Raw genomic sequence first — 23,635 nt, forward strand, 5'->3', positions numbered from 1 at the left:
AATTTAGTATATGGATTGAAAAAGCTGTAAAATAATAAGAATTCAGTGGAATTATGGTAGATAAAAATACATCTAATATAAATATAACAAATCATTATTCACTACATCATCATCAAAAACAAGATAAAAATTTACAACATAAAGGGGAGGAAATGAAAAAAAAGCCTACCGATTTTTTCTTGACAGTATGACAATCCATACCCCTAGGTGTGACCATTCATTATGAAGAATGTGATCTATTGATTTTCTGCATACACAATATTCAGGTATTACATCTAATTAAAGGTAGATACATTTCCTATAGAGCCATATACGTCAAGAAATAATTGAGTGTAAAATTATATGACAGGTGGAGGGTAGCTTAATGAGAGGGGACACAACTACTTATCACTTTCTCTAATGGTATCATATTGTTGATTTCTAACATGTGCCGTTTTCTATAAAGTATATTGTGAATCAAAGGCAGATTAAAGGAAACTGATCTCATCCATTGAAATCCAATATTGAACTATCAAGATATTGTCACACTTATCTTCTCCAAGATTTTATAAATATATAACCATTTTTATCATACCTGTTAAGCATCCCACATTAGAGGGAGACTCCCACAAAATTAATGAACGATTTTAAAATCTCCCACATAAAAAAGGAAGATTTGTGAGAAGTGTTTAGTTAAAATTACTATATTTGCTATAAAAAATACTAGATAATTGGATTTTTACATTAAAAAATTGTTTTTATGTAACAATCTCCCACATGACAGTGTCAGTGGTTTGGGGGTATCTCATGAACTGTTCCAAAGGTAAACTGCTATGTTTTTAAGTCGCTAGGTATTGTTAGCAACTTCTCACACTCATAATTTCAGTACTTTACATTCCCATATGATTTGCATAATTATATATTACCACTCCACATTAAGCTAATGATTCCATAGCTTGGTAGTTCTAGCTTCATGTGAGATCGAAATATACCTCTTAAACATCATACAAATGTGTTCAACGTGTGTTAATTGCTTGTATGAGAATGGGAAGTTTACATTAAAAGATGAAATGATTGTTTAGCATTGAACATTACCCAGTTTTCAATTCAGACACAGGGGCTCATTACAGTTGGCTATATAGGTCATATAAATTATCAGGGCCCGAATATCTATATATAGCCATTGCCAGTTGTTTAATCTGGTTCTGGTAAGCAGTTGTTTTGACTGAAAACATTAAGGTCAACACAGTTACTAAAGAGTAATCATATCAAGGGAACCAAGATTCTAGTGGATGCCACCCGATTTTAGAGCACATCGAATATGTGCCATTTCTGATGTTGAGAATAAGCCAAAATCAGTGGCATAGAATATTTGATGATTTGCGACTTTGAAAACTTCAGTCTTTGATTATACAAAAGATGATGGGTTGTTCCAATACTTTATTTCTGGACATGAAGGAGAATAGATGTTAGTCTATAATAAAGACCAGTCGTCCTTTTCACAAAAATTCTTCAGAGTAAAATTAGTCGTAAATTATGATGTCACAATACTTTTATTTACTATGATTTAATAATTTTACTCTTACGATTTTTTTGTGAAAAAGACCACTGGATTAAATGTAACTCTAATTCTCACTAGCACAAACACATACAATCAGAACAAACCATTGAACAAAATTATAAAATTAATTCCTGTAAAAAAGAAATTCTAAACAATACCATTCTTGTATTTTTTCTGTAGTTGATTAGAAGTGCAGACAAAAAAGGATAATGAATTGTCGTGGTAATTTTACGGTCACGATACCTAGAAAGCAATCAAGCTGTATTCGATTTTATTATTATTAGACAAACATAAAAATGACACAACTCTGGATATATTGGAAAATGGTAAATCATTTAAGCTGTTTAAATGGAAATTAAGTACAGAAATTATCAATCATAGAAGACAAATAAAAATATTCTTCTCTCTATAGAATTGACCAGAAATAACAGACAAATAGGCATATACACTATTTATTGACTATGAAAACAAATGGGTTAAAACAAATAATATCAAAGTGCTTGAGGTACTGAGTGAATAAAAAAAAATGATTAAGGAAGCTCAGAAATTTATTTACATCTGCAGGAATACTGTGGGGGTCTCAAGTGTTGAATCCCTGGGTGTTTGAAAATTTTGTTAAGTTTCCTGATAAATTTGGGCAAAAATGGGCAAACAATTACTTGGAATCCTTTTTACTAGATTCTTCTTTTCAAAATCTTAAGATCCACTTCTAGGAATAGTAAAGATTAGATAACATGATATAAATTGATAAATTATTTCATTTCTCTTCTTTGCTGCAAATGTTGGAAAAATAGTTTTCAGACATTGATTGGTCAAGGTTGTTATCAATTGAATTAAAAAAATCCTTACAAAATTGATGTCATCTTGCACATTAATTTGATGCTATTGACCACAAATGCTTTTGAAAATTATTAACATCTGACATGATGACTCATGAAATATTAGATTTTTCAGATTCTGATAGATAAAATAAGGAAATTTCAGTTTGAGAATTCCAACAATACACTTATAACAATGTTAGAGAAAATAGCCTGTTCTGATAACAAAAAGTTTATATATTCTACAAGACATATAATTAAAATTCATATAAGAAAACCAGATAAGTCAATATATATCTATATAAAGTTCAATGAACTAGCTATGTGCGTTCTTAATTGGAACAGCCTGCTAGAACAAATGCAAGAAAACCATTTGAAACTTTCAATGAAGATATCCAATATGAGAGTATGAAAATAATAAGTTATTATTTGCCCTTGTGATTTTAGTGGACATATTAATAAATTAGTACAATGTACTAAAAATATTACTGTTTACCAAAATAACCAGAAGTAATCATCAACATTAATTTCTTCAAAAATGATTCTTTGCCTATGAGAAACAGAGTATTTGAACTCAAATGCAGTCTTTTTTTGTTGTTGCTACAAATGATATTGACCAAAAGGATTAGACAAGACCTATAGTATCTGCTCTGTGTTTGTGTCTAAAGTTCCAACAGTCTCTTTCCAATTATGTTCATCATTTCTGGCACCATTTTTTGAGCCATTCCCATTCTAGACCCTCTACATATAAAGGATGTCACTGACACTCTGTTCCTAAAATTTCATTTAAAGTCTGGTTGATTGACTGTAGCAAATGTTCAATAAAACCTAAGTTGTCTACTAGTCTAAGGAACAAAATTCTTAAAATACTTTGAACCAAATGAAGTGCCATAACATCTATAAAAAACAAAAGAAAAGTTCCAACCATAAAAATAATCAGTAAAAAACAATCTATATACCCTAAAGTCCTATAGCAGTCAGAACTGTGTTCAAACTGCATGGTTACATTCTTATAAAAGTTAAAACAACATTTTAGACAATTATATCAAATTTGTACAAGTTGGAATGAAAGAAAAAAACATCTAACAATATGGGTAGGCCACTTTCGTTAATACACCATCTCCTTACACTTCATATAGTAATGTAATAGAAAATCATAATATAATCCTAAATGAAAAGTAGAAAAAAACAATACCTTTGTCTTCTAATGTGTGCAGCAAGTTGTACATTTCCAAAATTATTGTAATTCATTAACAATATCCCATAATTCAATATATCTTCACATTGTAATTGCATGACCTAAAATATTTCCATATCTTCTAGACAAGAATTCCTTATTTTCCTTAAGTATTTAAGAAAATATGACAATATATCATTTTTGACAGACAATGTCACCAAAGTCTTACAAGGCAATTATTTTATACCTGTACTAATAATTATCCGACAGGTGAATGCTAATTAATGTTAGTGTAGATGTGTATATTGGTGTGAAATGGTCAATTGTTTATTTACAAGCATTAATTATCTTACTTTTACATGAATGAACAGAATAAAGTACTCAATGCAAAAGAAGTTGGGGTGTCTGGAGTGCATAGATTTGTGGATTTAATGAACAGCATTTCATACAAAACATAACCTTGACCTTTTGATGTTTGGATTGAAAAATGATTAAAAAATAAAGAAATGAAAAAATAGCAAGTCTCCATGATGAAATTTAATTAAGAGTGGAAATAAATAGAGAAAGTTGATAGGACATTAATATATCACAGATACACATATAAGAGACTTTCCATGTTTCTAAAATATGAATGGCACATGGTAAATTTTATCCCAAGGAATTATTTTGTTCCATTGTAATGTTTTAATCATGTTTGTCAAATAGTACACAGATTTGTTTAATTTGACAATAGATGACTAAGAAATAATTTTAAAGTTCCCAAAGAAGGCAACTAAATTTTGCACAAAATGAAAGTTATCTTCCTTTTACAATGAATTTCAACGCTTTCTATGTAATTTATTTCTCTTTAAGTGTAAGTATTTGTAAGTATCAGGCAAAATGGGAAAATCAGATACATGCATTTCAAAAATCCACCAATCTTACTATGTATTATCACTCAAGGATACTTTCTCTAGTTGAAAATATCACTATTTAATATCTGCATCACTGGCTTTACTCAGAAATTTTCCAACTGAATCTTTGAAAAATGAGGTTTTTGACATAGTTATCTACCCTTGAAATGTTCATTTTCAGTGCATTTCAATGAAATCGTAACTCAAAGGTGCAGCATGATATGGAAAATCTTGTGTTTTCCTTGATTCTGGTGCAAATAGTCAAATTACACTAACAAATAGATGTTTTTTTTCATACCATGTTTCACCTTCTGCCTGATTCTTACAAGGACTGACACATTACTGTTGGAGTTAATCAAAAACAAACATTCTGAGAAAGGATGCATATGCAGTATGAAACGAATGAAATTTTTTTGAAAACAAATCAAGTGCCACCCACTGTTTGGTTTTGGCGTGGACGACCTCTTATGCTATAAATGTTATGTATGACCAGTACATGCAATATACAAAATATTATTACCTAATTATAAGGTTTTATCTTGTTTATTAAATATACACGTTTTTCTCTATTTTCAAAATTTATACAGGACAGGGCGATCTATTGCACTGTCGATGTACTATTGCACGGTGCAATAGTCTCCTTGAAGAGTCTACTGCACTGACCCCATAATGACCTTTATCTAAGCCTTTTGATTGGTTGAACTTTTTTTAAGCACTTCATTGAATTGGAATTTACACACAAAAAACTCGTGTGTAAAAACGTAGATGTGACTCTTGTCTGCCAATTCGTAAACATGGAGCAGTCAATTTCCTATTCCTGGTCAAATGGTTGTCTCTTTGACATATTCCCCGTTTCCATTCTTTAATATATCTAATAGACAAATTAGGTAATAAAACAGTTATTAAATGAGTTGGATGCAATAGACCAGAACATTTGTCCTTTGGTACTGAGAATGATTAAGTGTTCTCAGCACCTCTGGACAAATATTCTGGTCTATTGCATTCAACCCATTTAATAACTGTAACTGACAGATTTTTGTGAGCAGTTTACCTTTGGTAATTTTGCAAAAAAAATGTGAAAACAAATATTTCCTTTTAATACATCTTAGATGCAAAATATTGCAGCAAAGTTCGTCTGACATCTTTAAGCATCAGATATGTATCCATGAAGAAAATATTTGTTTACAGCTATCACACTGGATCTGTGAATTACCAAAGCATGGTGTCCAAAGATTTGGCCAAACAGATCTTCACAAATCATTTAGCAATCATCACAAAAAATATAAAATACAAATAGAATGACAAACACTCAAATGAACCAACAGACATCAGGACAAGTAATAACTCGTGATTCATTGAGTTAGGTATGAAATACTAAATAATTTTACAACAATAATCAACGATCAACCTTCACCAGAATGATAAGATTTTAAACAAAATGATACAGAATAGCCATCCTACTGTTAAAATTTTCTACGATATATATAACAGCAATCAATAATTCTGTTCATTATCACAATTTATCAATACTGTCCATCATTATCTGTATTATCTCCAGCCTTTAATGGCTTGAACTACACACAGCCATTAAATTGAAGATCTATACATTATTAAAAGCAATGATATTTGAAGAGTACCAGTATTGTTATTTCTTATTCCCCATAATTTTCATACAAACTTCAAACTAGAACTCCCACCTACAATAATTTACCAGATGACAAATGTTCTATTCAACTAGCTAAAGGACCGTTGTTGATACATGTAACCTTATATAATTCTCATTCATATTGATTTGGAATCGAGAAAGCCTTCCTTTAATCTAAAAGATACTTAACATTCCATGTTTATCTGAGAGGCCAAACCTGAACAAGTCAACTGAGCCTTGGGGTTCCTTGTATGTTATCTGTATATCAACACCTGAGCCTTTGGACTCCTTATTTAGTTGTTTATAGGCCAACACCTAAGACTAAGGGTTCCTTATTTAGTTATCTGTAGACCAACACCTGAGCCTTAGGATTCCTTGTTTAGTTATCTATAGCCAAACATCTGAGCCTTATGGTTCCTTGCTTATCAACCTTTGGACCAACACTTGAGCCTTATGGTTCCTTGTTTATTTACCTTTGGATCAACATTTTAGCCTTAAGGTCCCTTGTTCAGCCTTCTGCAGATCAACATCTGATCCATATGGTTCCTTGTTTAATTATCAGTAGACCAACACCTGAGCCTTTTTGTCCTTTGTTTAATCTACCTGTAAACCAATACCCGGGCCTTTCTCTCCATTGTTATCCAACTTCAGACCAGTATCAGAGCCTTTTTATCATTTGTTTATCAACTTTTGGCCCAATCACTGATCCTTTGTGTCCTTTGATCATCTACCTATAGACTAAAACCTAAGCCTCTTTATCATTTGTTTACCTACCTGTAAATCAATATCAGAGCCTTTCCTAAATAGACATATCTGGCTCACACTGATCTTCGAAGGAACCAATTCTTCTGTTTCTTTCATCTTAGGAAAATCAAATTATCTCAACTGGAATATCTTCATTTTTTCATATTTGATCCTGAAAACCAAAATTCAATATACATACAATCTATTGAATTAAATGAGGCTTCAAGTACTCTTTAAAGACAAATCTAGTTAATTTAGATTTTTTTCTCTTCTGGATTTAATAATAGATATAATTGATTTTTTGGAAAGTAATCTTGCTCTTCATTATTTCCAAGCTATCATGCAAGGCTCTTACAAATCACCCGTTCATTTTTCTTTATCTTGTTATAAGGTAAACTCAGGAATTTATTTTGACAGAACTACAATAAACTAAATGTTCATAAACATTCTGGACTGATAGAACATGAACAATTTACATATTCATATAGGTAATTAAGTACATGCAATTAAAACAAGTGCTATCTTTAAAAAAAGATAGCCGACACAGTAAAATTTCTTTTTTTTTACTTATAATTTTCTACATCTCATTCACGCCACCAAGTTATCAGTATTTGGCCAATCAGGAAACAGAATTTCGATCAGGTGACTTGTGTTTCCATGGAAAAGCGTCTTTAAGGTCAAAGGGCAAAAAGCGAAACTATACCAACTGTGTCAGAAATACTAGTTTTTACTATACCTAGCTAAAATTTTATCTTAACCAAAATCTGCTTTAATTAGATCAAATTCAAGTAAAAGCGGAGGTCTGATTTTCATAACAGAGGCAGCTAACTGACAGCAAACTGGATTTTCTTCATCAAAATGAGCATTGCAAATGAATAATTAGTTGCAACTCTGCATGACAACAGTCATTACAGTGTAAGTCCCTATTTTTTATTAAATTTGAAATTGGCTTAATACTTTTCAAGTTATTGGAAGTACAAGGGTCAAGGTCCCTATTTTCACAACAAAAAATGAATTCAACTAGGAACTGCATTAGCAATATTTGTACAAAACAAAACTTCACTTTGTCACATAAAACAACATATTCAAATTTAAAAAGAATCTGCCAAATACTTTTCAAGTTATTGCACAGACAAGCATCAAAGTCCCCATTTTGGAAAAAAAAATATGATTACCACTCGGATACAACCAAAGTGATATTTGAAGCAATCAAACTTGCTCTTTAATTAGTCACATGAAAAAAACATATCCAAATTTGAAAAAAATATGGACAGATGAACAGATGGACAGACAACATTATCACTTTATACCACCAGCAATGTAAGGGGTATAATAAATCATAAGATCACAAAGATATCCAAATTTAACTCTGCCCTGTCCATTTAAAAAGATTTAGATAATAAAAACTGTACATCTTAGACTATGGGTGAATATTAATCTTTTTATACCAGCCAGGAATCATAGAAATAATGATGACAATTTAAGGAAATAAATATTAGAAATGTCCTAATCTTACACCTTCTTAATGAGTTTCTTTAAACGAATACAACCCACACCATAACTACAGGCATGACTTAACCACTACTGTACTTTAAAAGTGCAATCAAAATATAATTTTAGACATTTTATTTACTTAATAAACCGATGGTAATATTTACATGACATCAACCCAATTCAATTAAATATTTCATGTGAATTTTTTACCTCAGATCATAAACTTTCACTTGCAGGCATTTTAAAAATGGGCATAGAATTTGAAGTCAAGATTGGGAAACAATTTGGAGTAAAATATGTAACTTTAAGGTTTCAATATCAATCTAATTAACCCTTATTAAATGCCTATGATTAAAATAGTCAGTTAAATGTACCCCTAATCCCTCTTTTCTGTGCAGTTTGTCTAGGTTCCTTGTTAAATATAATTATAGATAGTTATGATAAAGAAACACAGGAAAAATTATCAAGCAAGCTTTACCCTGGGTAAAATTATTGTCCCTTGGATTTAAATAATCCACTTTCATCTTGTTCTGCTAACTGGCAGTATAAACCTTATATACTCAATCACTAACACATGCAAACAGTACATGTATTCATACACATAAGATAGATTATCTCCCCTTGAAAGTGTGAAACAATAGTTATCTTCCATTTCAATCCTAAAAAAAAAATAACCAAAAAAAACAAAACAAAACAAACAAACAAACAAAACAAAACAAAACAAAACAGAAATCATTTTATGTCAGCACCCAATGTCTATTTTCTTTGCCATAATATTTAAATTCAAACCTTTTTCGATTTAAAAAAAAAAATTGTCCATATTACAGTAATCTCAAAAGGTATATATGTACTGCTACAAAGTAGCAATAAAGGTCTAATGACCCTGCGCCAAAGACTTCTTTCTTTATTATGACATGATATTTGAAACTCCTAGCCATATTGACATTCATGAGCTTTGAGAAAAATGCCTTCTGGTTTTTCTTTTTTAAAAGTGAAACATATTACTGACTAGAAAACAAATACCCAATAAAAACACAGTCACCTTAAGGGAGAATTTTCAAACTAATAATAAAGCAGTTAGTTGCTGAATCTTCATTTCATCCTGCTAGGGTATGAGAAATGGTGCAAGAGAAGTTTACAAGTTTGCCTCAACAAAAGTATACACAAGTGATTAAAAGACAATAAATCAGCAGTCAGTCAAATCACTAAATACCATCATACATCAGTAACAGGAAACATGACAAATATAGAGACTCATTGATGGGTTGTTTGATCGATTTTTACATACTATCATTAAGTACAAATAAATGATAACTATTGAAAAGTTACATTTGCTTTACAATTCATAGTTCTAACATACTAAGCTGCTAAGTAGATTATACTGTTAAGAATTGTAAAAGAGTAAACTTGATACATTTATCTTTAAGTTTTTTTTATACGAGAAAGAAGGGAAAATCACATTGAATTATTGGAGAAGCCATGAAAGCAGAATGCTCATTTTTACTTGAAGATTTTAAAACCATATACTTGTTTTTACTATTAATCACTTGTAATAGCATAATATAATATATCTTTGATTTAAAAATAGGAATATTTTGTGCAAGCTCACAAAAAGAATACCCTGTCTTCATATATAAAACCCTTAAGTTAGATTATCTCCCTTTGAAGTCCTCATTCCTTCTTCCACATATGATTTCCAACCTTTCTATACTATTTCATCAAATTCTCTTGAGTAGTATTGGAAGAGTGTCACTTACAGGAAATCAGGACAGACAGGCAGACAGACAAGGTGATTCCTATATACCCCCAACTTTGTTTCAAGGTGTATAAAAATATATCAATGTGTCATCAATATTTGACAAATAAGTTGTATATACTATGAATGGAGTAAGTCAAACAAGAGTTGTCTTTCTACTATCACCTGTAAGTTTACCTTTTTATCAGCTGATCTTTAATTAACATGCCAAATCAAACCTTCAAACAATGTAGTACCTGAAAACATATGTATCATATTCTTACAACACCTATGGTATCAAAAACTTCCTACGGATAAATAAATTATGTTTTTGTTATTAAAATACAGCATTCTACATTCTTGTACTTACACATAACATGTACATTGATGTAAATTTAAGATCATCTACTAAGATAAACCAGTAAGTGGCACAGACAACATGTCCGTTCATTATGTTCATGACATACCGACAAATTATTAGTTCAGTTAAACCCTTATGCATCAGCTCATCAGATCCTTATATACTACAAAAAGTGTTCAATATGCTATTTTTTCAAGAAGTTGCAGAGAAAGATTCACTGTAATTCATTGAATGTTTGTCCTCTTCCTTAACTGTTTGACTAGTTTGTTTTTCTTCCATTTTAAAATCACAATCAATCTTTTTAAAAGTTTTTGACCAAAGAAGGTAATCATTCTTCTAACCACATGTTACCATAAGTGATAGTAAGAGAAATGTCATGTCAGACAATGTTAGCCATCAGGATTATAAAATGTCATCTAAACAATGGATTGCCCTCTATGTTCTATCAGAAACCTTCCAACAGCTTTCCTTTATTTGTTTTCATGTAAGAAAAGTTATTAAAACAATTCTGACAAGAAAAATTCAATAAAACAGACTCATATCTATGAAAAAAAGAATGACTTCAAAGATCTTATGACTATAGAAAGATCAATACAAACTTTACATCTCATGAATCTATTTCTATAGGAATTTTTCAGTTTATTATTACAGAGGAACACTGAGGTTACAGACTATGATTTTTTATACTTGGCAGAATGCAACATCTGAAAACTACAATAAAAATTTGTGGTAACTTTGAATATCACAAAAAAATATTAGGCTTTAAAGATTGACCATACTTTTCTACAGATATTCAACTTGCAGATATTCAACTTGCAATCTATTAGCCAATGCCCACTGTATGCAGGGGTATAAAAAAACAGTATAACCTTTTTCCTTCAGGATGGAATTAAAACAGTATACCCCCTTCCTTTCAAAGTGGGGGTATAAAAAAAACCTTTATAGGTTAATTGATTTCACGAGAATGGGTCCTAGCCTACCATTAAAATGTATGGAGATTAGTCATTCTCAGAGCGTTGAGTTCAGAATAACGTATTAAATGCAAAAACAAATTAATAAATATTATTGTGCAAAAATGACTTATATCTATTTCTACATGATAAGAGTGTTAAGAAAAGCATAAAACAGAAGATTTTTCATTGTAATACTGCATTTCAATATCCTGGAAATAAACAACAATAAAGTACAGACTGGTCTTTGGATTTCAATACGATCTACATCAGACATTCTGGTCAGGAATATGAAACTAAACGAGACTTACAGTCCCTAAAATAGTAATCTCTGCATTTTTCTCTCTGCATTGACAATGTAATATTTTTTCTCTGCATTGACAATGTAATAATTTTTATTATGTCTTAGGGGCGGGTCAAAAATCATTTTACTCTGCATGTGCTTAATTTCAACGTAAAAAATTTTGATGGACTCATTTATATTCCTGAAAATAGAAAAAACGCCATTGATATAGCAATCTTACTTGAATTTTTTTTTTAAATTTTCTTTAAAAAATGACGTTATAAACGTTGAAAAAAATTAAAGAAAAATAAAAGATATTTTAAGTGGTTACATATGTACGTATCAATCAAATATTCTAGTAATTTCTATATCAGAATGGCTACTAGTAGAAGCAATCTTGTGCTCCTCAGCATCCTTGTAAGAATTTAACAAATTTACTTTTTACCCATGTGTCAAATTTTATACTTTTGGGATAACACTAATCTCATTTTAATGAATTGGGAGTATGTTTCATGTTTGTATATAACAAACCAAATATCTTAAAAAATTCCAGTGGTCTGACAAGAAAGATGTAGTGTCACTTATTCTTCTTTCTCATACTATCACACATGTCTGAAATCATTTCTACTTTTCTTGAGCAGAAATGAAGTAAGGAGGGACAGGTATTCATATTAAGTTAAATGTGCCAAATGTTCAAATTTCAAATCAATGGTTCACCTGAGCAAACTCAAATATCCCGAATCAAGTTTCAATGAATAGAGTTTAAGGTCCTGGACTCTGGTAAATGAAGTTAATGTTCCTAGGTCAGAACAGTGACCTGGACCTCTTACCACTGCTTACATGAACCCAGTAAGGTGTGTTAATTTATTATTACCGGTATATTTTGTATTTTTATAGAAGTTTTATGAAAGCTTAGGTTTCTTTATAACTGAAACTAAAAAGAATATCCTCATATATATGTTTAACTAATATCCGATCGGTGCTTTATTAAATATACCAGCTATTTATCCAGGAGTGTTACGTGGGTCAGAACCTTAATTTTTGTTGCATTTTGTTAATATCACATACAATTTGTGGGGATGAAAAATGTATGCTATGGGAAAGGAGAAAGTACTCTCTCTGAAGTTACATACTGAATATTACATGTCAAAATCTATATCACCCTGCAGGTTGGTGGCCCTTAGGGTGATGTAGACCGAGGGTAGACACAGCATGTGATACAGATTTTAACATGTAATGTTCATTATATCATATATTATAACCATACTTCACGTCTGGTCTGTAAAGGGGTGCAATATAGGGTATGCATTATAGGGTATTTGATGAAGGTCTAGAGGTGTGATATTGGGTATGCGATACTGGGTAGACGATATTGAGTTGAAGCAAACACTTATAATGCATACACAAAAAAGTTATACTTTAATCTAAATATATGATACACTAAATTAATGTATGATATATTTAACTTCAATTGTGTTTGTTCCACAATTAAGTTAATAACTATATTTTGATTGTGATATCTCTTTATTGGAAATGACATAAATTTTTTTAATCCTTTTCTAAACATTTCAGTCCTATATCCTGTCATATTCTCTTACTTATACTAATACTACTCTGTATCGTATATTTAGATTAAAATATTACTTTTTGTATATGCATTACAACCCTACATCGTCTGCCCTATATCTCATACCCTATATCCCACCCTTATACCTATAAAGCATACCCTGCATAAAAAATTATATTCAATTTCCGATATTTTGCTGAAAAAAGCTTAAGTGACAATACGTAAAAATGAAAAAAAAAGATTTGCAGCATCAAATACCTTTTGATATCGATAGTTGTTAATAAATGGTAGTTTTTTAAAAATAATGAGGAATTTAAAAGTAGGTACTATGAGATTAGATAAAAAGGCATGTTTATATTTATTGAAATAAAAAATTGATCAAATCAGCATTATTGAAGAAGTTGCTTATCTGGAGATTTCACGTTCCCACACCATCAATTGTTGACATTAAAATTTTGTGCATGCGCAAGAAAATGAACTTCGACCCTGAGGCAGAGTCATTATTTTTTCTCTGCATTGACAAAGTAATAAAAAGTATACATTGTCATTGTATAACAACTATCTATTCATATCATTTTTAACAAGATATAAACCTATATAATCAGAACACCTGTCTAATCCAAATACATCTTTCGATGTTAAACCCCAAAAATCAATCAATCAATCCTTCGATCCACAAAGATTCAATAAAATTTATTTTACAAATCTAGTGTTTCTCATGATGCATGGTCTTACATTTTGTACTTCTAATTAAAATCGGATTTTCATTTTGCCTAATGTTTTGCTAAGGTGTTAAAATGAAAGAGAAATTATTAAGCAAAACTTGTAATAAACATCACTCAGAAAGATAAGGTTCCTCAATAAAAAGGAATGAAACAATAATTATCAATAAAGAACTTTACAGTTGAATTCACATGATCAAAGATTTGTCAGTTCAAAACAGGTACAACCAATAGACGAGTTGATTCATAACTAGTATAACTGGAATCAGTAATATATGTAAGGTCTTTATTTAATATCATAAACAATGAATAAATATTTGAAAAAAAAAAGTTTAAAAATCCTTACTGTCAAGCATCCATTATTTATACAAGTAGCACAGAGACTGTAGACGGATAATTCAACCAATTTTAGACACAAAGGGAAAAACTGTAAAAGACGACTTTACCATATAGACAGGGTTTGACACTAATTTTTTCTAGCTAGGAAGCCCAAAGGACTTTCTGATCGATAAATTAGGTAGTCCTCAAAATTATCTTACAGCCTTGTCTTTACGTATAGTAAAGTTCACTAAGAATTAATTTAGGTAGCCCAAAGGACTACCAATTAAAATTATTTCTAGATAGTTCTCTCTCAGATTAAGTAGGCACAGGACAACCAGACTACTTTTAATGTCTAACCCTGATAGAGGGTTGTTTAATTTTAGCATATTTTAGCAACCTTAATATCAAAATAAATTTCACGAAATATTTATTCGTGGCTTAAGAACTTAGTGCACCACTTAACATTCGCCAAAATTAGTTATGCTAATTTTTTTATTTCACAAAATTTTACAACCACCATATGGTATCATAGAGAGATAAAATGATATACAAATCGTTGTTTTTTTTAATATAAATTCTTTATCTGGCATCAGCAAGTACAGTTATTCAATCATTTGCAAATAACAAGTAAATCTGGTTTGCCTAATCAGAATTGTTCATAGTTAACATTCATAAATATGTGAAATAAAACTATCAAGTTTTAACCCAGTATATATGTAGTTCCTAAATAGACCTTTTTGTGCTAACTCTGGAATAGTCAATGAGCATGCACAGAACATGCTCGACATACACTTCCGTGAGGAAAATTCTTTTGTTCTACCCAAGCCCTACATCATGGAAGTGTATCCTGAGCATGCTCATCAACTTAACACAAAAGGGTCTATAACTAAAACTAATATAAATATGTCAGAATACAATTCTGAACAAAAATAAATTTTCTTTAAAAATACCTATCTTCTTTTAAAATGGAATTAATACATGCACATGTCCAATAAGCCACCATTGTCATACAAAGTGTTTCATGATAAATATCTTGAGTAGCATAAAGTGAAGGTCATTTGTCCTCCTACACTTAGTTAAACCTCAGTTTTAACCTCTGTACTAACTCTTTGTATCAAGTTTTCAATGGTCATAACTTGGCCATAAAACAATTATTTCACAGAGGAAATTGATGTTTCTGTCAAATTGTTATAATTTAACATAAAAAAGCCTACAAACAAAGACAAAATAGCTAAACATGGCTATGGTTTCCCCTCATGTAATTCAAGAAACATACTAATTTATATCTTTTTCTTTCTTAAAGTTTAATCTCTCAAAGGTAAACCACCTCTCCCATAGAGTAAGTTTTTTTATAACCTAAGAAAGTAATGAAAAAATTGCAAAGCTACAGACTGTATCACCTTCATAAAATGTTTTTTTATGGAATCTGAAAATATTTTTAGAAGATACTGGTACTACATTTTTTGATACAGGAACTGTATTGTATTGAAAGAACATTACACATTGTAAACTGCTGGTATTTTGACCTTTTAAAACATGTCTGAATATAGACATTTTAGAAAATGCCTTACATGCAGTATTGTTTTCAATAAGTAAATCTGAGTAAAAAATTGGTCATCATATTTGTCATTGATAAATTTTAAACTACATCTTATGGCTATCAAATTTAAATAGACCACTAGTTACAAAAGACTTTATAACAGACCATACAAAATGCCCATTATCATAATACAAAATTCTTGAAAGGAATTTTAATTACATTCATGGACTCATAAAATTGACATTACATACCTAATATAATCCTTTGTGCAAATTTATAATTCAACAATATACAGCAGAGTTAATGCATTTTTGACTCAACACCATCATAACAATTTTGTATCCATCAAGTAGAAAGTTGTCCCTTTAAAAGTGTGAGAGTGGTTTAATCGTTAGTAAAGTGAGGTAAAATTATAGATAATGTTTTCTTTTAGGCTTCAGTACCATACAATAGCTTACAAATTACCTATAGGCAATTTATGTCTGTGTTTAAATTTTTCAAGTATTAAAGTAAAAAAAAAAGGTAAATCGATCAATTTTGTTGTATATTTCAACTTGACATTTTATTGAATGTTTTTAATACACATAGTACTGTTGGCCTTATTAGATCTAAGAGCTATATACAACTGCACTGGACCCTGATGATAAGGAAAATCATTATATCACAAAAGCCTTCTTCACTATTTCATTAAATAACAGAATTTAAAGCTGAAACATGGCAAAGCTTCTCCAATTCTAAGACAGTGATTAAAAATACCCAAGACTTTTTAACCATAAGGCAGTGATTAAGCTTTGGCAAGAAGTTTCCTCCAATTTCACATTTTCCAAGTTATCTACCAATTTCATGGGAGAAACTGATTTGCCTTGAGCATCTTGATTAAAACTATTTCTCCGCTCTCTATGGTAAAATTATGATTTTAACATACTCACTAAAGCTCACATATTGAAAATTGTAATTTTACCATCTCCAGTAGTGAAATAATTTAATCCACTCATTACTATAAGAGAATCTATATGTTCAAGTTTAAATGTAATATCTTTAATACATACATTTAAAATAGAGATGAAGTTTAGTGTAGATGTGACCTCAAGTTAAAAAACCTTTTTATAACTGGAAGTTAACAGGTTTGGTTAAAACGAGAAAAAAGATTAGGACCCAGTACAGTAGTATGATAAGTTTTCCCAATAATTTTTGCGACTTTTGCCAATTTGCAGTTCTAGAAATACTAGATCTATTATACATTATCCATTAAATGTGTCATAATTAAGTACATGCATGCACAAGTATGGACAAAGAATTTTACTTTTCCCATTTCAAACTAATTCAATATACATAGAATTAGATAGTAATCATGTATGACCACACATCAGGTATATGAACTGATAAACAAATGGATTAACTGAACTTACTGAAAATATTTACATGTTTACCATTTCAACTAATCAGCAAAACTTTGTCAATATTTTGAACAAAACAATGTAAATTTACCTTAATGAGTGTAGGATAGGCCTAAGGAAAGAAAACCAATTAATGTGTATTTGCATCTCTTTCAAATCGATATAATAAACATAGCTTACCTACCATTTATATGACAGATCTTTCCACTTCATCTGTTACACATTTCTATTCATCAGAAGTCATGTAGAACTATGTGAGTGGGGGAGCACAGTTGATCAGATGGATATAAGAGCTAAAGACGTTCCTTGTGTCAGTATGTCAATGATAAGTCATCTTGGTCTCATGGTCCTTTATTAGATACCAGTAAAATACCAGCTAATAACATTCTTCATCTTTGAGAATTTCCTTTATTCTGTCATGTTAATAGTATAGTAGAAATTTCTTGAATATCCTGTTCACAGATGATTCCAGGAGAGAAATCTACAGCACATAGATCCAGTAAGATACCTGTAAATATAAAGGGTACTTTTACTGGATTATACTCCCACTAAATAATTTATATATAATGTCAAGTATGCTACCAATATATGTTCAAACATCAACTTTGTAATTACACTCGATAATGTTCAGTCAGGTGTAAAACACTTGAAAAATCAAAGTTTCCAAAGTAAATTACAGGTAAATTAACATTCAGGTGAAAACTGATGTTAGATTCTGACGATCTTATCATAACTAAGGGAAATTTTCCAAAAATGGTTTTGATAAGTATCCCAGTACTTTAATAAATACAGTTAGTTATATATGGCTTAAAATTTAAATAACAGTCATATCTTCAAGGCAGAAATTAAATTACATAATACATTCAATTTTCGCTTCCATTAACTACTGTGATACATTTAAAGAGATCTTTCAAATAGTACAACAAAATAATATTAGATCTGTATTTCATACTTCCATTTTGCACATCAGCTGTGCAATTTGTACTAAATGTGTATAAAACGCAACATGACTTTCCTAAAGAATATATAAATCCATTTTTTACTTTTCAGTCTTCTTTATGTAGTTTTGTGCCCTGCAGTTTTTCACATTAGTCTATGAATATGTTATAAAGTAAATGTTGAGGCAATGTCCTGTATAAAACCAGTGACATTAGGAGAAGCACATAACTTATATTATTACCTAATTATAAGGTTTTATCTTGTTTATTAAATATACACATATTTTTCTCTATTTTCAAAATTTATTCAGGACAGGGCAATCTATTGCACTGTCGGTGTACTATTGCACGGTGCAATAGTCTCCTTGAGGAGTCTACTGCACTGACCCCATAATGACCTTTATCTAAGCCTTTTGATTAGTTGAACTTTTTTCAAGCGCTTCAGTGAATTGGAATTTACACACAAAAAACTAGTGTGTAAAAACATAGATGTGACTCTCATCTGCCAATTTGTAAACATGGAGCGGTCAATTTCCTATTCCTGGTCGAATGGTTGTCTCTTTGACATATTCCCCATTTCCATTCTTTATTATATCTCATAGACAAATTAGGTAATAACTGTATACCAAATTTATAGCTGGTGTAGCATGTTTGTAAAAAGTTTTTTCATGCTGCCTGTGATTACAATATAGAAGTCTTTCATCCACAAAGTTTAAGTGATTCAAGGTTGTCTTTGGCACTGTTTAAAAAAGCAAAACTTAATGGGAAATAATTAAAATTTTAAAAATAAAACCATATGAAAAATATACGAAATGTGTGCACACTCAGATACACCATACCCCCAAATCAAAGGAGTAACAAGTTTTCCATTGAAGACTGTCATAAATTGATAATGTAAATTTAAACAATTTGGCCTCCTTTGGATGTATGATGGGAGGAGCTGCACTGGAAAGATTTTTCAATAATGCAATTCAGTACCCTATTTCAAACTCTTTAAAAATTCAGGGATACAAATTTCATGGTAATATGCAAAAATAATGTTATAACTACTAAGTCAGTTTTGTGAAAATCTGAGAAAATGCACTGATAAATGCTTCAGTTATGTACTTTCAGAAACTAAGTTCAAAGGGGCATAATGCCCACAAAAAATTCCTAGTTAAATGCATAAACTAAATTCAAAGGGAGCAAAATTTGAGGGATCAACATTTCCTGCTAATACTTTGTATTATGTCCTTACAACGTACTAAGTTTCATGAAATTATATTCATTGATTTGAGAGGTGTTGCAATGACAAAAAAGAGGACTGATGGACAGACAGATAATATCCTTCATGCCTATGTTTGAAACCAAGTGAAACATTTTTTCATAATTCACAGTCAAATGCCTAACTCTAAATTAAGAGAAAAAACTAAATAAGGAGGTAATTAATCTTTCAATTATATGACCATTTTGGCTGTCATACAAAAATAGTAAAATGCTTCATAGGGCACAGCTTAATATGCCTGCAGAGGTGAAACCCTGAACAGTTGGGGAGAATGTAGACACAACATTCAAGCTTAATACAGCTTTGAATTTGGATTGCGATTAAATGTTGACACATAAAAGGGCCCCTAATTCCTAAATGGACCAAGTCTTAATTCAAAAAATCAATCCTAGCCTTCCTTTTGTTCTGTTTGTAGCATGAAACCTTGTGCTTTAGTTTCTAAATGATCAATAAGCTTATACTCAACTTATTGCCTGAAAATATGGACCACAATTTTTTGTAATTGCAGAAAAAAATAAAGATTCTTAAAACCCTGAATCACTCAGCAGAAAAATTAAAAATGTAGTGCAAATCATTTCATCATAAAAAACAATAAATCATTTAAAGAGGCCTCAAATTCTTGCCAAGAAAAGCATTAGTAGAAATTTAGATAAAATGTGCTTTCCCCATATCCACTGACTTTAATAGTCATACAAAGACTGGTCATTTGTTGTGGGCACAAAAGTCAACAACTGTACTAAGTTTCAAAACATAATTGTTTCAGAGGAGATTATCTTTGAAAATTGGCCACTTAGAGAGAAACTTAGACAGGCTCTGGAAGACATCATGTACCAAAAGTCTTGTAGAGGTCATGCAAGGGGTTTTCAGGAAGTTATGCAAAATATGAAAAGTTTACAAAGAATGATAAACACAAAATGGTGGCCTACTGGTAATAACTAAGGCCTTTGGTTTAGATGAGCTAAAAAAGCAGAGCAGAACATGTATTAGTCACAGTACATCTTTAATTCATGATTTTTTCCTGTTCCAAGCACTTTATTATACAGCTCATAGGATAAACATAATATAAACAACTGATTTCAACTGTGATCTAAATGGAAAACTTTTACTGATGTTTAATCCTAATAAATCCACAGATGCTTTTAGTAATTTTGAGACACAAGATGAATTTTGTTTCCTTGTTCAATACCCTGGTTTCCTTAATATTACAAAAGCATGCAGGTATTCTATGGTTATATTTGGAATTTAAACAGTACATGTACAATTCTAGTTATGGATGAAAAGAAACATTTCCAAGAGAAGTCATTACAGATTTAGATCATATTTCAATCATGGAATCTTAGTCTGACATTAAGGCATGGTTTTACATTTCAAGTAATTTACCTGTATAGGATACAGGTGCTAAGTTTCATTTTCAATATTGATTTACCTCTGTTTATAGAATGATTAGGATTGAAGGATTGAGACATTTATTTTCTGTTAACTGATAAAATCCTTAAGTATATCAGAAACAGATTTACAAGAAAATTCCATTTGTGCTGCCTTGAATGACCTGTCTTATTCAAAACTTTATCAGGGTATCAGTGACAAGTTTGCTTAGTTAATGACTGGTATTTTATCCACAGTAACAGGGTTTACACATTCAAGTAGATTTATATGCATCCAAGGGAGATAATTCATAAGTCACCAGACTTTGAATCTAGTATATCATACAAGACTTTGAATCTAGTATATCATACAGACTATTAAACTCAAACCACATATTTCAATGAAATATAATGTTATAAAATTATTGCTTTACCCTTCCTTATAAGAATAATATTAATAAACATTGTTGAAAATGTGCAGCAAATTTAGCCATCATGGTTATAGAAAAACCCATTAACTTATTATACTCTGTAAGTTGCCTTATCACATAAAATCTCTAAAAATACAAAAAAAGAAGTTACATTACTGTTATGTAAATCAACACACATAAAGAAATTAAAAAGTCACAAGGTAAACATTTTAAGGGTAGTTCTTAAGATTGGAACTTTCCTTTTAGTTGGTAATTTTTGTAAATTTTGTGCAGCACTCCCAGATCCCCTTTTAAAAAATTCCTGGATTGAAATATTCATAAGTCACTATATATACTCGCTAAGAGAAAAATTATTATAACACTGTTATATAGAACATGCTTCCTAATATCGGTTGATAAATTTTTAAATGTTTCTCATCAATAGTGATAACCTCATTAATTTTCAATTTTTATCAATTATGTAAATAAAAAAATACCACCACTGACTGTATTCCACTCAAAATGACATTTCAAAAGTGCAATTCAGGAAACTAACTTCATAGGGAGATCAATCCCACAGAATTTTAAGGGTCAAAATGCAAATCTACATATTGTGCTCTTCCTACATAACAAGTTTCATGAAATTCTGTTCACTTGTTTGAGAGGAGTAGCAATGATAAATAGAGGACTGATGGATGAACAGACATGCCACAAACATCATAAAACATTGCAGGATTCCCCCCTTGAGAAAGCAGTTTCTTAATAATAAATGCTTGTAATTTTCTTTTTTAAATTTCATGTAAAATAACTTTTAATTTTCACATCATATCATACACTGTTTTCTCATTGAAAATGCAGATCTCTAAACAATTTTGCACTTGATGACAGAAAAATAGAATATAATTGGTATCATTTTACCTTAAGTGACAAAGTGGAGGCACTAGTAAGAAGTGACAATGTGAAGACACACTCAAGTAAGTCTGTAGTTTAAGAAGATATGACATTTTCAAAAGAAATTTTTTGGATGCAGTCAGTATAGATCTGCTTTACCCTTTGTCCTTAAACACTCTCTTCTATGGAAAGAGTAATCAAGGGAACTAAGGTTCTAGCAGTAATCCTGGGACAAAGACCAGACATGGAAAACAGACCTAAGTCACCTAATTGTCATTCTGTTTCCTTATTGGCCACATATTGATAACTAAGTGATGTTCAAGAAATGTATTGAAAATTAAAGTCGGGTCTACATGTGTTATTTTTAAAATTGAAATGCTGAAAATTTAGAAGTAAAAAGAACAAAATTTAACTGTGTCAGCTTCTTATTTTTTTTAAGACTGTACTTGTTTCATATGGCTATCAATCATTTATTATAAGATTAAACAGCTATTTTCGGTTGTTCATGCGTGTATGAACAGATCTCGAAGTTCCCAAACTCAATGAACGGCCAAAGAGTGTAATGTTTGGGAGTAGAGAGATCCGTTTATACATGCATAAACGACTGAAAATAGCTGTTTAATCCTCATAATTCTATCAATACATTTGGGAACTTTTTTTTTAATGTGTTGAATCAGTAAATGTATTTATAGAATCTAGTTCTGGGACAATTTCATTTTGGGGCAAATTTACTTGTAGTAAGATTTTAAGCATTTATAATTTCTTTCCCCGAGCTGAAAATTACTCTCTGTAAACAAACTGTACCAGTGAAATCAATGTGGATGTAATAAACTATTCTTACAGCTATATTATGCCGTTTATATCGTTGCCACACTCTTTCGAACTACACAGCCACCATATTGGTTTCAAATTGACTGGCGTTCATGCATGTAAGAACGATCTGGCGAAGTTCATGCAAGTATGAATTTTCTGGCAAAGACGTTCTTGACCAATCAAAAATGGCTTATGCATGAAGAATCTTATGATTAGAATTAGATCTAAATATCCTAATATGTGTTGCATTTATATATGCATGAACTTCAAGTCTAATTTTGATGTTTTGATGTCTTTACATCAATCACTGAAGTACTATATATATATTTAAAAACCTCCGTGAGTCTGCTAACAATACCCCTTGTGCCAAAATTGGCACTTTTTTGGTAAGTTCAATTCCTATACCAAAAATAGTGGTCTTGCTTAACCCATTTCTGTGAAAATCAACACCATCAAAGATTTTATTGCTACTAACTACTCACCAAAGTTGAAGGATATCAGTTGAATAATGGAAGCACTTTTCAAGCGAGAAGCTTTCATCATTAACTTTTAACTAAGTCTCCCTCCTAATAAAGTGGTTCCACTTGACAGATTTCTGCAAAAATCAGCACTATCAAAGTTTTTATTGCTACTAACCATTCCCCAGAGTTACATGGAAATTGGTTTTAAAAAAATGGAAGCACTACCCAGGTAACAAGCTATGATGGATGCACCGACACACAAATGGATGGGTCAAAAACATATCCCTGCACCTTGTTCCATAATGAG

General features: G+C 30.7%; 1 protein-coding gene across 6 annotated transcripts in view; it reads right to left on the reverse strand.

Annotated features, from left to right (window-relative positions):
• Window positions 1-23,635, reverse strand: part of LOC148621798 (uncharacterized) — a 45,777-nt gene that overhangs the window by 17,156 nt on the left and 4,986 nt on the right. For 2 of the 6 annotated variants that reach the window (XM_088576509.1, XM_088576510.1), the window contains exons 3-6: window positions 23,350-23,462; window positions 17,372-17,695; window positions 10,245-10,303; window positions 6,848-6,989 (exon numbers count right to left, since the gene is read on the reverse strand). In XM_088576509.1, the coding sequence (XP_088432635.1) occupies window positions 6,848-6,934 (87 nt within the window). In that variant the 5' untranslated portion in view covers window positions 6,935-6,989; window positions 10,245-10,303; window positions 17,372-17,695; window positions 23,350-23,462. Of the gene's footprint in view, window positions 1-6,847; window positions 6,990-10,244; window positions 10,304-17,367; window positions 17,696-23,349; window positions 23,463-23,635 lie in introns of all 6 variants that reach the window. The other 4 variants (XM_088576511.1, XM_088576513.1, XM_088576512.1 and 1 more) reach the window with 3 other exon arrangements.

Source organism: Perna viridis, chromosome 3 (genome assembly GCF_037379345.1).
Source record: "Perna viridis isolate PV_CMFRI_1.1 ecotype Kerala chromosome 3, ASM3737934v1, whole genome shotgun sequence".
Lineage (NCBI taxonomy): Eukaryota > Metazoa > Mollusca > Bivalvia > Mytilida > Mytilidae > Perna > Perna viridis.